The 18,295-nt window shown below is 46.9% G+C and overlaps 1 protein-coding gene across 2 annotated transcripts in view; it reads left to right on the top strand.

Annotated features, from left to right (window-relative positions):
- LOC137301564 (transmembrane protein 107-like) overlaps window positions 1–18,295 on the top strand; it is a 103,959-nt gene that overhangs the window by 77,752 nt on the left and 7,912 nt on the right. Inside the window, exon 5 of one of the 2 annotated variants that reach the window (XM_067971121.1) lies at window positions 16–112. The exons of the other annotated variant lie outside the window; for it this stretch is intronic. Within the exon in view, the coding sequence (XP_067827222.1) occupies window positions 16–112 (97 nt within the window). The remainder of the gene's footprint in view (window positions 1–15; window positions 113–18,295) is intronic. 2 annotated transcript variants of the gene reach the window in all.

Here is an 18,295-nt window from a genome sequence, read left to right as displayed (position 1 = left end):
TAACTTTTGTCTCAGCTGTTGGAGCACATACCAGTGCCTCAGTCGCTCTTCTCTTCTTCCTCTTTGATCAGTGGTCGTGTAGTGCATACTGGTGGATATTTGCTTTCTGCAGGTAGGTCATGTATCATGTTGACTGTATGCAAACAGCCTGGGATGGAGATTCTTACCATCTAAAAGAGAGGCAGTCTGTGGTTAATCGCCATCAGTGATGGTACTCACCATATAAAGTTAGCTTCTCCTTTTATACTTCACCACATGGACTGCAGCGGTTCAAGAAGGCGGCTCATCACCACCTTCTCAAGGGCAATTCGGGATGGGCAATAAATGCCGGCCTTGCTAGCGACGCCCACATCCCGTGAACGAATTAAAAAAAACTTCACAACATTCCTATTTCTGAAAAGTTTGATTACTGCTCATGCAGAATAGGGTTATGGTCACCTTTTCCATCCAGCTAACCTGGCGGATGTGACCTCAGTTTAATATCATCAAAAACACACCTCCAAAAACACAACACTCTCTCAATGCCAGCATCAGCCTACATTCTGTGACTTGCACCCATAACCTTTCTGACTCAGAACTGAGGGTGCTGACACCTACCTGGCAATGATTGTGTGGATGTGGCTTCTCAAGGTTTGGATCAGCAGAGAGGCAGATGTACAGTTGTGCCATCTTTTGCAGGGATACTTGTGGCTACCATGTAGTATAGGGCTGGAACTAATAGGGTCAATAACGATCAGCTTTGGCCTGAAACTTTGAGGCATCTCCTTGAAAGCATACAATGGAGGATGATACCATGGGTTGGCATAGAGGGCCACACTTCTCTCAAGTACCTCATGAAGCATCACCTTGACTTCAGCCGTCATCAAACAGGGTCAAGTTGCTGGGTGCTGATGGCTACTCCATCAGTTGTTCGCAGACACATACTGCACCTATGGTTCTCTTTCCCTTCATTTTTGCCTGTCTCTTTTTAATCTCTTGCCTGTTAGCCTTAGAAATCATTTGAGATTTCTAAAGCCCTTCAAAGATTATCAGAACTTTGTCCCCTATTGTGACTCCCTCCTTTAACTATCTCCATCCTTTAAAGTAGATTTACATGCAATTTTTTCCCTTCACTATTCGGCTCTTTGGATTGATCCAGACTTTCACTGAATTTATGCTAATGAGCTGACAGAGGAATATTAGGTATAAAGAGCCCACTTCCATTTCAGTCTGTGGAAAACTCACCAATAGTTATTCTAGGGTTAAATTGCAACAGAGGTGAGTCTAGCATTTGATATCTCAACATTAACATCTATGATACGAAAAACTTATTCACATAATTCACTGCCCTTGATCCTCAACTTTAGTTCAGTTCTGAATTGACATCCAGATTCCGTAAGGTTGACTGGAAACCGTATTGTTGCATACAACATTGCAACTGTTTCATCCAGAAGCCTTGTTACATAATGTACCCTATATAAAAATGTTCTGGAAAGCGTATTTAAACCCTAATGGACTCATTCTATCTTTAAGTATAGTACCTCAATTTTACAATATTGGCAGAACTAGGGCTGTGCCTACCCATTGCTGATGTCACCTAATTGTATATGGCTAGTCCCTAGTGCTTCCCATTTTAATGGGGTCCCTGTGTATGAAAATTGGAGCAGTGACCTGCCCATCAGCATGATTGGCGAGAGGGAGGAGCAGGAAATCCAGTGAAGTAGCTGCTCCTAATTGCCATTAAAGGGGAGGAGAGTTTTTGTTGTGGATAAAGTTTGTTTCCAGAAATAAAAGAACAGTGAAGTATCAAAACATTCCTGGAAGCAGGAATTTAGGAGAAACTCATCCATTTAGCCTTGGTTCAATGGTAGCACTCTCGACTCTGAGTCGCAAGGTCGTGGTTTTAAGCCCTACCTCCAGATACATGAACACGTAATCTGGGCTGGCACTTCAGTGCAACTCTGAGGGAGCATTGCATTGTTGGAGGTGCTGCCTTTCAATGAGATGTTACACCGAGGCCCTATATGCCTGCTCAAGGTAGATGTAAAAGTTCCCATAGTGCTATTCGAAAAAGAGCTGGAGTGTACTGCTAATGCCCTGGCTAACACTTAACCTTCAACCAACATCACTAAAATTGTTTCGCTAGTCTTTTACCTCATTGCTGTTTGTGGGCCCATGCTGTATGCAAATGAACTGCCACATTTGGTGACATTACCACTGTGACTACACTTCAAAACTATTTGGTACTTTTTTTATTATTCGTTCATGGGATGTGGGCGTCGCTGGCGAGGCCAGCATTTATTGCCCATCCCTAATTGCCCTTGAGAAGGTGGTGGTGAGCCGCCTTCTTGAACCGCTGCAGTCCGTGTGGTGACTTGTCTGGAAAGCACTTTAGGACATCCTGAGGAAGTGAAAGGTGCTATATAAATACAAGTGTTTCTTTTACTGAGAATGCGTTTAAGAGGTTTCCAAAGGAACGTAGTCTGCTTTGGACCAGAAGACCTTTCCCTCCTGTCAGAGCTGCTTGGATGGAGATAGCAGAAAGTTTGACGGGAGACCTGTGGATCTGGGAACAAATGAGTAAGAAGTTTTGTTATATCTGGATAAGTGCCACAGTAAATATACCAACCACCTGATATAACAAGAAACTCTCCATTTAGCCTTGGCTCAGTGGTTTAGTTTGTTTGAGCTGAGAGACCCTGCGGGAGGTGGCCAGTAAACAACGAAGAGAACCTTTTCTTCTTTTGGGCACACTCATTGCAGAGAAGGTGTGGGGCTTCCAAATAGTTTCAAGTGTGACCCATGAATGTTGAAAGATGTACTAAAAGCCACCACTGACACCACTCATGATATGTATCTTGCATTGGGATGCATTCACACATGGGAGGGCTGTCTAGAACATGCCAATTTCTAACATCTGGACATCTCTTGGAAGCACAAAAAAGAAGTGCTGTTCACAACCACTGCGAGTGGGCACATACTGCCGAGAACCCCCCAATCTGAGAGAAATGTCCATATTCGAGGAGATGGAACCTTGGCACTTTTGACCTGGATCCTTTAAAGGAGTTGGAGAGAGACAGTTTGAAGGCATGCTGCCCAGTAAGTATCCTCCTTTTTGGTTCTCATTGTTCCCCTTACTCTCTTACTGAGTAGCACAGAAGCAAATGTTGCACAGCAGAAGCAGGGCGCAAAATGTATTGGCATCTCCTCTCTCTTAGAAGGCATTACATCCTGAAACCTTTCCTTTTTTTCTTCCAGTAGCTGCCTTTCCAAGATGAAGTTGGGACAGTTGGTGAGAGCCAGGAGCTACGAACCTTCAGAGCAGGTCATATCACATTCCGGCATGAGTACTGTCACAGTTCCTAGTTTGAGGAGGAAGCAGCTATCAGAAGTGAGGAGTAGCAAGCTGCTGCCGAGGGGTGCAGCCGCAGGATTACTCTGCTGCCGAGGGGTGCAGCCGCAGGCATTACTCTGCTGCCGAGAGGTGCAGCCGCAGGCATTACTCTGCTGCCGAGAGGTGCAGCCGCAGGATTACTCTGCTGCCGAGGGGTGCAGCCACAGGCATTACTCTGCTGCCGAGAGGTGCAGCCGCAGGCATTACTCTGCTGCCGAGAGGTGCAGCCGCAGGATTACTCTGCTGCCGAGAGGTGCAGCCGCAGGATTACTCTGCTACCGAGGGGTGCAGCCGCAGGCATTACTCTGCTGCCGAGGGGTGCAGCCGCAGGCGTTACTCTGCTGCCGAGGGGTGCAGCCGCAGGCGTTACTCTGCTGTGTGTTAAGGGATTGCTACCCTACTTCAGAAGGGCGTTGACATCAGTGAGCCTTTATGACATTTTTTGAGACTGCTGAATGCACTGCAAGGTTTGCCTGAGAATCTGCAGCACCTCCAACCTCTTGGCAGCAATGTATGAGGTGTTTACGCATTCGCGGTACATGGAGCAAGGGACATGTTCGTTGACACTTATGGGAGAGCCCCAAAGGACAGCACTGCAAGACATAGACATTTTCTCTTTTGAATGATGTGACTGGTCTATGAAGACTTTGGGCTCCGCCGTACATGTGCTTGTTACCACCAGTACAATGGACTGGGGGATCGACTCTCGGGACCCTTGATGGTGGGTTTCATAATCCTCAGTAGCACCCTAGAATCTGCAAATCACTTCTACAGGAGTGACCAGCACTGGGGACTTAGCAGGTGAAGGGACAGAGGAGACCGATTGCTCTCCTGCTCACCACATATCAGTCCAGCGTGCCTGCCACTTCAAAGGTTTAATGAAGTGCCAGTTGATGGGCAGACTCTGATGTTGACTGCCTTCTCAGAGGCGGCTGCAGCTATAGGAGGGCTATCACATGACCTTACGCCCAGGGGTACAGGGCTATCTCCATCACTAAAGCCTGTACCGAACAGGAGCCCGTGACTACACATGGTCCTTCCACTAGAGGGAGCGCTAGGTTAGGATGAATCACACCAAGGAGAAGCAGAGTGGTGTCAGAGGGCTTCCATATGTAAATATCAGGAACCACGTCATAGAGAAATTATCTTTAGTTCTCCTTTACGCAGACATATTGGGAAAGGCCATCTTAGGGCTCAAACTGATGGTAGGGTGATATAAAATGGCAATTAAGGTTCAGTTGATGGAAATGCGTTACTGGTTACACTGTTTTATTCATCTGCAATTCTTCTGCCCTCTACTTAACTACTTCTAGTAATTCCCAGAATCGTTATCATTGAGTACCTGTGGTACCAATCATTCCTCCATTTCCTCCTCCTCATGCTACACCACAACTGTACCGTGAGCTTCCTCCTTGTGCTGTTGTATGTTTACTTCTCTTTGTATTATGAAGTTATGCAGTATACAGCAAACAATGTTTATTTTGGACATCTTTGCTGGTCTGTGGTCATATGGTAAGTATAGCAGCTTTGGGAGGAACAGATGACTTTGGAGCTATGGTTCCCAATGCTTTCCACCACTCATTCCTGGGTCTGTTGTGGACTAATTAATAGAGATTGATTGCTGTGATTAGTCAGCAACTTCATTATCATTGTATCATGCATCTATTGGGATGGTAGAAGGCGAACTAGATGGACCTTGGTCTATTTTTGTCTAGCAATTCCTATGTTTCTATAGAGAAGCTCGCCTGCCTGTGTGGCTCAAACATTGGTATGTTCGGTTTAGCCTCCCAAAAGGTGTGCTACACATCAATTTTGGTTGAGACATGTGTCTTATTGTATTTGTATTACACTATTGTTCAGGGTTTCTGTGTGGCATCATCAGCCATGGCTGCAGAGGATAGCTTGAGTCCAGCAATCACTTGGTCAGTCTGTGTGAACCTTTAAATAATATAGGCTCTGGTGGACTGCTATATAAATGCAAGTTGTTGTTCCCTTTAATCTAGTTGAAATTGGCTTTTTCCCTAGCCAAGTGCCTTTTGAGGTTGAATTTTCACGGGGCTTCTCCCAATCATCCACTGTCACTTTGGCAGAAGATCTGCAGAAATTCTGGAGAAACATTGTAATTTCCTCTAATTTCATCTTTCTTCTTCTTCAGTGATTTGTGGACGTCCACTCCAAGGTTGCTCTGTTCCTCTATATCTCTCAGTATCCTCCCATTTATTGTGTATTCCCTTGTCTTATTTGCCTGCAGTCTTACAGCTTTCCTCTTCACTATCAACAACATGATCAATTTTTGTATCATCTGCAAAGTTCTTAATCATGACCCTTACATTTAGGTCTAAATCATTAATATCTACCACAAAAAGCAAGGGACCTAGTACTGAGCCCTGTGGAAACCCACCAGAAACAGCCTTCCAGTCACAAAAACACCTATCAACCATTCCCCTTTGCTTTCTGCCACTGAGCCAATTTTGCATCCAATTTGCCACTTTCCCTTGGATCCCACGGACTTTTACTTTTCTGACCAGTTTGCCATGTGGGTCCTTGTCAAAAGCCTTGCTAAAATCCATGTAGGCTATATCAAACGACCTACCCTTATCAAACCTCCTTGTTACCGCTTCAAAAAATTCAGTGAAGTTGGTCAGACATGATCTTCCCTTAACAAATCCATGCTGACTGTCCTTGATTTATACCGTCCCTTAGAATTGTTTCCAATAATTTGCCCACCACTGTTGTTGAACTAAAAACATATTGATTTAGAAAGCAGTCCTAGACACATTGTAGAAACCCCTCCCTTTCTTTGCCACTTGTATTATTCCTACCCAGTCCATCTTTGGACAGTTAAGGCCCTATTTTTCCTGTAATATCTATTCCTCTATCTGTTCTTGATTAATAGTCCCCTTCTTATTCTTTAACTCTAATCAAATACATTCAAATACATTTTGTGATATGTATTAATGATTTGGACTTAAATGTAGGGGGCATGATTAAGAAGTTTGTAGATGACACAAAAATTGGCCTTGTGGTTGATAGTGAGGAGGAAAGCTGTAGACTGCAGGAAGATATCAATGGACTGGTCAGGTGGGCAGAAAAGTGGCAAATGGAATTTAACCCAGAGAAATGTGAAGTAATTTGGGGAGGGCAAACAAGGCAAGGGAATACACAGTAAATGGGAGGATACTGAGAGGTGTAGAGGAAGTGAGGGACCTTGGAGTGCATGTCCACAGATCCCTGAAGGTAGCAGGACAGGTAGATAAGGTGGTTAAGAAGGCATATGGAATACTTTCCTTTATTAGCCGAGGTATAGAATATAAGAGCAGGGATGTTATGCTGGAACTGTATAAAACACTAGTTAGGCCATAGCTTGAGTACTGTGCACAGTTCTGGTCACCACATTACAGGAAAGATGTAATTTCACTAGAGAGGGTACAGAGGAGATTTACGAGAATGTTGCCAGGACTGGAGAATTTTAGCTAAGAGGAAAGATTGGATAGGCTGGGGTTGTTTTCCTTGGAACAGAGGATGCTGAGGGGAGATTTAATTGAGGTGTACAAAATTATGAGGGGCCTAGATAGAGTGGATTTGAAGGACCTATTTCCCTTAGCAGAGAGGTCAATAACCAGGGGGCATAGATTTAAAGTAATTGGTAGAAGGATTAGAGGGGACCTGAGGAAAAAAATTTTCCCCCAGAGGGTGGTGGGGTCTGGAACGCACTGCCTGAAAGGGTGGGAGAGGCAGAAACCCTCATCGCATTTAAAAAGTACCTGGATGTGCACCTGAAGTGCTGTAACCCACAGGGCTACGGACCAAGTGCTGGGAAGTGGGATTAGGCTGGGTGGCTCATTTTCGGCCGGCATGGACACGATGGGCCAAATGGCCTCCTTCTGTGCCGTAACTTTGTATGATTCTATTCTATGAGGCTCGTGTGGAGCATAAACAACGGTATGGATCTTTTGGGCCGAACGGCCTGTTTCGGTGCTGTAAGATTCTATGAATGTGAGCTATGAATGTGAGTTTCAGTAGCAGACGGCAGGGGCGGAGATGGGCGATGTGACCAACAGCACTGCATTACACACGTTAATGTTATTATCCTGGCAGCTGTCACATTGCCTTCATTTTAAGGCAGTCACCATGCTCTTTAACCTAAAAGAGCAAGTATCTGGGAGATCTAAGTAACTCTATTGCCATGGTTGATTATACTTGTGCATTTCCCCAGGTTAAGCACTGCTATAATAAGATACATTCACCCACCAGAGTCATGATTGAACTCCAGCTGCAGTGCTGCATACAATCCACTATGGAGTGAACTCCTCCAACTAAGCCATTAGCTGCACAATCCAGGAGACTGTCCCCAAGTGCCATTTTTAAAAATTCATTCTTGGGATGTGAGCATCGTTGGCATTAATTAGTGCCCATCCCTAGTTGTCCTTGAGAAGGTGGTGGTGAGCCGCCTTCATGAACCGCTGCAGTCCGTGTGGTGAAGGTGCTCCCACAGTGCTGTTAGGTCAGGAGTTCCAGGATTTTGACCAGTTGAGATGTATGTCCAAGTTGGGATGGTGTGTGACTTGGAGGTGGTTCCCTGCACCTGCTGCCCTCGTCCTTCTAGGTGGTGGAGGTCATGGGTTTGGAAGGTGCTGCCGCACACTGCAATCTGCACATTTCATGTTATTCATGCATCCTTCTTTTGAAAGCAGAACCCTGAGGCTCCTCAGCTGAGGGCAGATGTCTCTTGACCCATTGGCCAATAATATCTGCTTCCCTCTGCCCACATGTGCTCTGTCTGTCATCCTGTGCACTGCTTCCTCTGGCTCGCTGTCTAATACCCCCCGCCCTCCCGCCCCCCCATCCCCAAAGGAGATAACTCTGGGTCGGTGCTTGAAAGGGACAGGTGTCAATTTGTCTACTGAAGTGCTGGCGGGTCCTGAAGCAGAGCAGCTTGGGTGTTGGTCATCTTTTTCCTCTACTTGATGCTGGATTGGCGCATCTAAAAGTGGACATGAGAGATCAGAATGGGTTTCTGTGGAGCTGAGTTGATGTCACTTGCAGTTGGAGTATTAACATCAGTGTTTCATTATCCGTTGTCACATTATGTGTGGCGCAGCATCATGACAGGAAAGAGAAGCTGAATATAATGAACTACAGTTGGCCCACAACTTCCCTACCTTCCATGTGCTCTCCTATGTGCCTCTACTAGCTCTAAAGCTTCCTCTTCAAATGGACTCCATTACCTGTGGCCAAAACTCTCCTTTGGGCTAAAAATAGGAATATGCTGGTCAGTGATGGTCAGGCAGCATCTGTGGAGAGAGAAACAGAGTTAACGTTTCAGGTCATCAGAACTTTCATCAGAACTGGGAAGATGTTGGCAATGAACAGCTTTTAACTCCTTTGGGCTGTTTTCTCCTCGAAGAAAAATACAGGCAGAGTAAATGCTCTCTGGTTACCATCAGATTCGTCTTAAACCAGGTGTCTTTAGGCAGATCTTAATGAATGAAACGAGCAAGTAAATATCGCGTGAAGCGCAGCATCAATTCATGGAAGATTATGAGTGAAAGTTTGGGGTGCAAAGGCAACGGCTCCTCCAGGAAATTCGAGATCAGAATAGAGAACTTTTCCTTTAAGCAGTTCGGCACAGTGAGGGAGAGGTGGCTGGAAGTGATGATCATGATATTTCTGGAAGGTGGGCCCCACTCTTTCAACTTTGCTATCCTGGTACGGTCATTAAATTTATTGTGGCTCTATGTAGTCATGTGAGGTGTCATGGAAATGGCGTTTTGTGCCAGGGCCGCCACCTTCCGTTGCACTGTGATGTGCTCTTGGTCTCCCTGCTGTTCTGAATCTTGATGAGAACATTTGTAGCAGTGTTGGAGAATTTTGGGACTCTGGTCCTTGCTGCTGATTGTTCACTCATCCTTTATGGCTTCTTTTCTCTTCCTTGCTTTGTAACTGCTCTGTTTTTTTCTGGGCCCTTCAAGCTGGTCCAGGTGCTTAAAGCTGAAGCAGCTGCTACTTCCTGACCTCCCTGCACACCCCCACACCTCCCCCCTCCCCCCCCCCCCCCCACCAGGTGGCAAGCTGTCAGAGGCGGGATCCCACCAAGATTCCACCTCCAAGGTACTAAGTAAACTGACCCTGAGAAATTTGCCAGGTCAGCAGCAGGTCATACAGTCACAAATCCCAACCTGCCACACTTCCAGTGGCCATGCCACCAGAACGGAAGATGTGGCATTGCCTATCTACGTCATTAATACTTTTGAGTTCACTTATACTTTTGAGTTCATTAACAAAAAGGTAAAGCTCAGAAATTAGGTGGGATCAAACTAAGAGAGAGTACGAGAAAGTCTAAGACTGGTTTGCAGTGCATATGTGTAAAGGCACGAAGTGCGGTAAATAAGGCTGGTGAACTGCAGGCGCAAATAGCCACATGGGAATATGATGTTGTGGTGATAACGGAGCCCCGGCTCAGAAAAGGGCAGGATTGGGTACTAAATATTCCTGGATACAAGGTGTTCGGGAAAGATAGGGAAGGAAAGAAAGGAGGGGGGTTGGTGGCAGTATTGATTAAGGAGAATATTGCGGTGCTGGAGAGAGAGGATGTCCCGGAGGGGTCAAGGTTAGAGTTAAGAAATAAAAGAGATGCCATTACACTACTGAGTGTATTCTATAGGCCACCAACTAGTGGGAAGGATATAGAGGAGCAAATTTGCAGGGAAATTACAAAGGTGCAAAAGCTATAGAGTAGTGATAACTAGGGACTTCAACTATCCTAATATGGACTGAGATAACAGTAATAATATAAGGGGCACAGAGGGGGAGGAATTTTTGAAGTGTGTTCAGGAAAACTTTCTTGACCAGTACATTTCCAGCCCAACGAGGAAGGAGGCATTGCTGGACTTGGTTCTAGGGAATGAGGCGGGCCAAGTGAAGCAAGTGTCAGTGGGGGAGCATTAAAGGATCAGCGTCATAGTGTCATAAGGTTTAGAATAGCTATGGACAAGGACATGGACCACTCTAAAGTAAAAATACTTAATTGGAGGAGGGCCAATTTCAATGGGATGAGAACGGATCTGGCCCGAGTAAATTGGAATCAAAGATCGGCAGGCAAAACCGTAATCGAACAATAGGCGGCCTTTAAGCAGGAGATGGTTTGGGTACAATCTAGGTACATTCCCACGAGGCAGAAAGGTAGGGAAACTAAAGCCAGAGCTCCCTGGATGACAAAAGAGATAGTGAGTAAATTGAAACGGGAAAAAAGGGGGCGTATGACAGATGTCAGGTTGACAATACAAGTGAGAACCAGGCAAAATATAGAAAGTTCAGAGAGGAAGTGAAAAAGGAAATAAGAGGGGCAAAGAGAATAGACTGGCAGCCAACATAAAAGGGACTCCACAAATCTTCTACGGGCATGTAAACATTAAACGGGTAGTAAGAAGAGGGGTGGGGCCGATTAGAGACCATGAGGCAGAGGGCATGGCTGAGGTACTAAATGAGTACTTTGCCCTTGTCATTACCAAGGAAGAAGATGTTGCCAGAGTCTCAGTAAAGGAAGATATAGTTGAGATACTGGATGGGCTAAAAATTGATAAAGAAGAGGTTCTTGAAAGGCTAGCTGTACTTTAAAGTAGATAAGTCACCCGGTCCGGATGGGATGCATCCCAGGTTGCTGAGGGAAATAAGGGTAGAAATTGCAGAGGTGCTGGCCATAATCTTCCAAACATCCGTAGGTACTGGGGAGGTGCCAGAGGATTGGAGAAATGCAAATGTTACACCCTTGTTCAAAAAAGGGTATAAGGATAAACCCAGCAACTACAGGCCAGTCAGTTTAACCTCAGTGGTGGGGAAACTTTTAGAAATGATAATCCGGGACAGAATTAACAGTCACTTGGACAAGTGTGGATTGATTAGGGAAAGCCATCATAGATTTGTTAAAGGCAAATCGTGTTTAACTAACCTGATAGAGTTTTTTGATGAGGTAACAGAGAGGGTAGATGAGGGTAATGCAGTTGATGTGGTGTATATGGACTTTCAAAAGGCGTTTGATAAAATGCCATACGGTAGGCTTATCATCAAGATTGGCTAAGGGACCGGAAATAGAGTAGTGGTGAACGGTTGTTTTTCAGACTGGAGGGAGGTGTACAGTGGTGTTCCCCAGGGGTCAGTGCTGGATCCACTGCTTTTCTTGATATACATTAATGACTTGGACTTGGATGTACAGGGCACAATTTCAAAATTTGCAGATGACACAAAACTTGGAAGGATAGTAAACAGTGAGGAGGATAGTGATAGACGTCAGGAGGATGTAGACAGGCTGGTGGCATCGGCGGACACATGGCAGATGAAATTTAACGCAGATAAATGCGAAGTGATACATTTCAGTAGGAAGAACAAGGAGAGACCATAAGAGATAGGAGCAGGAGTGGGCCATTCGGCCCCTCGAGCCTGCTCCGCCATTTAATGAGATCATGGCTGATCTGATTTTTACCTCAACTCCACTTTCCCGCCCTTTCCCCATATCCTTTGACTCCCTTACCGATCAAAAAGGGCAATATAAACTAGAGGGCACAACTCTAAAAGGTGCACAGGAACAAAGAGATCTGGGGGTATATGTGCTCAAACCATTGCAGTTGGCAGAGCAGGTTGAGAAAGCGGTTAAAAAAGAATATGGGATCCTGGGCTTTATAAATAGAGGCATAGAGTACAAAAGTATGGAAGTCATGATGAACCTTTATAAAATACTAGTTCGGCCACAACTGGAATATTGTGTCCAGTTCTGAGCACCGCACTTCATGAAAGATGTGCAGGCCTTAGAAAGGGTGCAGAATAGATTTACTGGAATGATTCCAGGGATCAGGGACTTTAGTTAAGTGGATAAACTGTTTTTTTTCTCCTTGGAACAGAGAAGGTTGCGAGGAGAATTGACAGAGGTACTCAAAATCATGAAGGGTCTAGACAGAGTAGATAGAGAGAAACTGTTCCCATTGGCGGAAGAGTCAAGAATCCGAGGACATAGATTTAAGGTGATTGGCAAAAGAATCAAAGGTGACATGGGAAAAACCTTTTTTACACAGCGAGTGGTTAGGATCTGGAATACACTGCCCGAGGGGGTGGTGGAGGCAGATTCGATCATGGCCTTCAAAAGGGAACTGGATAAGTACTTGAAAGTAAAAAATTTGCAGGGCTACGGGGAAAGGGCGGGGGAGTGGGACTAGAGCCGGTGTGGACTCGATGGGCCGAATGACCTCCTTCCTGTAACCTTTCTATGATTCTATGATTGGAAACTGCCCGAAAATAAGGGGGTGGGATGCGGAACAAAGACTTCCCCTCCAGTTAGTACCCAGGCAATATCCGTGCTGCCAGCTGATTATAATGATTTGTGCATGCAGCCAGCGCTACCGTTCATTGGCTGCACGCCTCTCGCGGAGGTAGAGGCGATATTGGGAGGCCAAAACTCGACTTAAAGGCAGCGACCAGCTGTTAAATGAGACGTGCATTCTCACTGCAAAGCCTATAACTGCAAGTTCTGCAGGAAAGGGCTGAAGGAGGGAGAGAGCAGGGTCCTCTGATGCTGCATTGGAGGTCTTGGTGTCGACAGTAGAGATGAGAAGGGACATCCTCTTTCCTTAGGGACAGGAAGGCCTCCAGGTATCTGCTGAGGAGGCAGTGGGAGGAGATTGTTGAGGACGTCAATGCCAGAAACATTGCACCAAGAACATTGCTGAAATGCTGGAACAAAAATCAATGATCTAACTAGAGTTGTCAAGGTGAGAAGACTGTTAAAATACTTTCTCATTACAGCTGCACCACTCACAGCCTCATTAATTACAGCACCCAGCACGTTCAACCTCCCCATGGTCCTGCAATCACTGCACCGCACTTCACTAAATGTCCTTTTCATCATGCTCACACAATCACCACTATTACAAACTTCACTTACCCACAACTCACATCTCACACGCTGTCAGCTATTCCACCATGACAGCCACATTCTCCAAACACCTCACAACTCTCACTTCTTGCAGGAGAAGGTCGCACACGACACCAGGCAACAGGCTGCCACCAGAGCAGAAAGAGCCCGTCTGGACACCCTCTTTTCCCCCCCGCTCAAAGAGAGCACCCCACCAATGATGGGAAGGGAGAGAGTCGAGGCCGTGGCCACTGGCTACGCTGGAGGAGACGCCAAGCAGTGTTTCTTTATATCTTACCCTCTTTGTCTCTTTTCACTTCTCTCTCACCCCACGCACTCTGCATGACAAGCTGCAGATGCTTTGAATGCCCACTTCTTTCTTTCTGCTCTCCCTCACACAAGCTAACCCTTTCATCTCTCTCTCATTTCAGCTGCTGACAATGTGGAATCCCTGCAGCCAGTGGAGGAAGAGGAGCCCAGTTGCAGAATATGCACCGTCACTCGACCTGACTCTCGCAAGCACCAGCTCAGGTACTGACACCACGCGGACTTTGGACGCTAGGTTAGAGGAGGGACCTGCTCGTGGTGACTTACCAGGCACAAGTGTGCAGGAGCTAGGGCAGTGGGGGGGTGGGACGCCACAGGTTCCAGCTCGTCAGAGGGCGAGGTCATACTAGGTCCACTACAGAGGACAGATGATGACGTTGAGGGATTTGGCTACCAAAGAAGACTCATGAACATACGGGAAATGCTTGGTGCCTGCCAGAGAGCCTGCGGACAATGTCACGGAGCATGGAGGAGTCCATCTCCAACTTGGCTCAAGGCTTCACGCAGAGCTTGAAGATCATTCTGTCCAACATGGCCCAAAGTGCTCATCTCCATCAGCCGGCACGATGAACCCACCATGACAGAGCGTCTAATGACAACCCTGACAGCTCCCATGGAACATGGAAGCTCAGATGGCTACTATGGCAGCTCACACTGTTGGCATGGAAGCTCAGTCGGCTGCCAGCTTGGCATGTTGAAAGGGGCTTCCAGGGCATCATATCACTCCAGTACTCTATCCTCCAGCAAAGCCTTAGGAGTGCCAAGTCGCCACCCCATGAGAGTGGTGTTGGCTCCTTGAGAGAGGCACTTGCTGTCTTCTCTCAGGATGACAGCATGCCTCCTCCCTCGCCACCCTCTCCACCAGTGTTTGTAGTGAAGTGAGGGCAAGACCAAGAAGCCTGGAGTGAAGGAAGGCAATCGGATGGTGGTTGTAAGAATAGTGGTAAGGATTGTGGCACTGTTGGTGAATGGGGATAGGAGGGCTCCTCGATGAGCTGGTCTGTCAGAGCTCGGGCAGATAGGAGTTCTAGTGGCCGCTGCCTCTCCTCCTCCTTCTCCTCCTCCTCCTCCTCCTGTACTTGTTGCTGCCCAGGTGGTGGTAAGGGCTGGTCCCTCATGCTGGCGAAGTTGTGGAGCATTCAGCAGATGTCAACAAATCTGGATCCTGCTCAGGGGTGTACTGCAAAGCTCCTCTGGAACAGTCCAGGCAGCTGAGCACACTGATTGTTTGCTCAGTGATGTTCCTTATGGCGACATAGCTCTCACTGTAGACCAGCTGTGCGCTGTATCCTGACTGGAGTCATGAGGCATGTCCAGGGGGGAGAGCCCTTGTCACCCAATAGCCAGCCTGTAACATGGTGGCCTGATTGGAATAAAGGTAGCATAGAGGATGGGCACAGGATGAAAGAGTCATGACTGCTGCCAGGATAGCGGGCACAGACCTGCACGATGCGCTGCCTGTGATCGCAAACCAGCTGTACATTGAGGGAGTGGAATCCCTTTTGATTGAAAAAGATGCCACGCTGGTTATAGGGAGCATGTAAGGCAACGTACCAAGTCAGTGACACCTTGCACCATAGGGTGCAAAACCCATGCGTACAAAACCTAGTGCGCTGTTTTGCTTTGTCAATAGGGGAAGGAGATGCAAGTGTTTCTCCAGGTGTAGAGAGCCTCAGTGACCTCCCTGATACATTAGTGCACTGCGAACTGGGAGATGTTGCTAATGTCACCTGTTGCAACTCGAAAGGAGCCCATGGCATAAAAGTTGGGAGCGACTGTGACCTTGACTGCCACAATCAGTGCTGTCCATGGCCTGGTTTGAGACTGAATCTGTGGATGCAGCAGGTGACGGCCTCCTTGGTGAAACAAAGGCACCTCATACATTGTTCCTCAATTAAGTTAAGGAAGGAGAAGTGCTCTGAAGACACTCTGTGGGTATGGCCTCTTGTTCAGTGCCCTCCTCCCTTTTCTGGCAGCTCCTGCTCTGTGATGAATTCCTTCCTGCTCCCCCTTGTCCTCTATTCCCAAAGGCAGCCCTACCAGACACCCATGTCTGGAACCACACTATTTATGAGGCAAAGGGCAACAGCAGCAAAACCTTTCTCTGTGCAGAGAAAGTGAACTTTCAAGAGTGCTAGAACACAGCAAACAACGTGTAGAAGTTAAGCGGTAGCCAGAAATAGTAAACCTGTAACTAGCCTGGTAGTACTGCGAATGCCTTTAAACAGCGCTGGCCAGAGGTCCTTCATGCCGTTTAGCGTCATATTGTGCAGAGCGAGGTCGACATGTAGCGAGTGAAGTGCTACAAAATGCGTTCAAAATGGAAAACTGGTTCTGCAGGAAGCGTAGGACCCTATTGTGCAGACATTAATTTCACTCAGATTGCTGCCGACGTGCACTCTGGCCACAAGCGCTACCTCCTCTACCAATATGGTGGTGGCGCACTTCCGGCCCACCAAATTTGGGACTTGGTAGGCCGCTTAGCCCTACGTCCATGTCTCCTATGAACCAAAAACTGCCCCTTATACATGTCAGTGAAATCACTTTGTCCACAAATGGAAATGAGCAACTGTTTCCATCCTTCCCTCAGCCCATCTGCTTTCCGAAGCCCTCGTTCATTCTTTTGGAGCCGGCCATTCTAATTCCCCCCTGACCGACCTCACATCCTCCACTTCAGCTCATCCAAAACTATGCTGCCCGTTTCCTATTCCACACCAAACCATTCTCACCCATCACCCCTGTGCTGATTATTTACATTGACTACCAATCCACCAACGCCTCAAATTTAAAATTCTCAGCCTTGTGTTTAAATTCCTTCTTGCCCTTGCCACTCCCTTTTTCTGCAGTCTACCCCTCCAACCCTCCAGAAGTCTACGTTCATCCAATTCTGATCTCTTGTGCATTTGCCATTCTTTTCGTCCCACCATTGGCGGCCATGCCTTTAGTCGTCTAGGCCACATGCTCTGGAATTCCCTCCCTAAACCCCTCTGCCTCTCCAGCTCTCTCTCCTCCTTTAAGACACTCCTTAAAATCCAGCTCTTTTACCAAGTTTTTGCTCACCCCTCCTAATATCTCCTTTCTCTTGGTGTCAATTTTTGCCTGGTTACACTTCTGTGAAGAGCCTTCAGAAGTTTTTCTACGTTAAAGGCACTATATAAATGCAAGTTGCTGCTGTAATGTTACTGATGTCCTGAGAGGCAGCTAAAAATGTCTCTAACACAAAAATGCAGGACTGTAATGACCTATGCAGCCATTGCTTGTAGTGGAGGCCTATTGTAAATTAGGTGCTAAACATGTGGCATAACTCATTGATGGCTTCCTTTGTGAAGTGCAGATTCTGCAAGCACTGCTCCTGTGTCAGGCTTATATTCTGGTGTGAAGTACATGTAGGTAAGTGCAATATTCCTCTTGTGGTACTTGACCAGCCTCTGACCTTCCTGCCTTCTTCTCCTCTTCATCCAACTAGCAAAGATACAGGGGTAATCCCATAGAAAATCCCATAATCTGTGTTGAACGAGTTGAGGTGCAAAACTGGGAGCCCGATAGGAAGGAGGTAACAGAAACTAACAGAAACGGTTCAGAATGAAGATTTTGTAGCACTTTTACATATACCACTTTCACCCTTCAAACTCACTTGCACCTTTACTTGCTGCCTAGCAATGATGAGCACTTTTTTTTATTTGTTCATGGGATGTGGGCATCGCTGGCAAGGCCAGCATTTATTGCCCATCCCTAATTGCCCTTGAGAAGGTGGTGGTGAGCCGCTTTCTTGAACTGCTGCAGTCCGTGTGGTGAAGGTTCTCCCACAGTGCTGTTAGGAAGGGAGTTCCAGGATTTTGACCCAGCGACGATGAAGGAACGAGGATATATTTCCAAGTCGGGATGGTGTGTGACTTGGAGGGGAATGTGCAGGTGGTGGTGTTCCCATGTACCTGCTGCCCTTATCCTTCTAGGTGGTAGAGGTTGCGGGTTTGGGAGGTGCTGTCGAAGAAGCCTTGGCAAGTTGCTGCAGTGCATCCTGTGGATGGTACACACTGTAGCCACGGTGCGCCGGTGATGAAGGGAGTGAATGTTTAGGGTGGTGGATGGGGTGCCAATCAAGCAGGCTGCTTTGTTCTGGATGGTGTCGAGCTTCTTGAGTGTTGTTGGAGCTGCACTCATCCAGGCAAGTGGAGAGTATTCCATCACACTCCTGACTTGTGCCTTGTAGATGGTGGAAAGGCTTTGGGGAGTCAGGAGGTGAGTCACTCGCCACAGAATACCCAGCCTTTGACCTGCTCTTGTAGCCACAGTATTTATTTGGCTGGTCCAGTTAAGTTTCTGGTCAATGGTGACCCCCCAGGATGTTGATGGTGGGGGATTCAGTGACGGTAATGCCATTGAATGTCAAGGGGAGGTGGTTGGACTCTCTCTTGTTGGAGATGGTCATTGCCTGGCACTTGTCTGGCACGAATGTTACTTGCCACTTATCAGCCTAAGCCTGGATGTTGTCCAGGTCTTGCTGCATGCAGGCACGGACTGCTTCATTATCTGAGGGGGTTGCGTATGGAACTGAACACTGTGCAATCATCAGCGAAAAATCCCCATTTCTAACCTTATGCCATTGATGTAGCAGCTGAAGATGGTTGGGCCTAGGACACTGCCCTGAGTAACTCCTGCAGCAATGTCCTGGGTCTGAGATGATTGGCCTCCGA

Source organism: Heptranchias perlo, chromosome 33 (genome assembly GCF_035084215.1).
Source record: "Heptranchias perlo isolate sHepPer1 chromosome 33, sHepPer1.hap1, whole genome shotgun sequence".
NCBI lineage: Eukaryota > Metazoa > Chordata > Chondrichthyes > Hexanchiformes > Hexanchidae > Heptranchias > Heptranchias perlo.
Note: the sequence above shows the minus strand (reverse complement) of the source record. Positions and strands in the feature narration are given on the sequence as shown.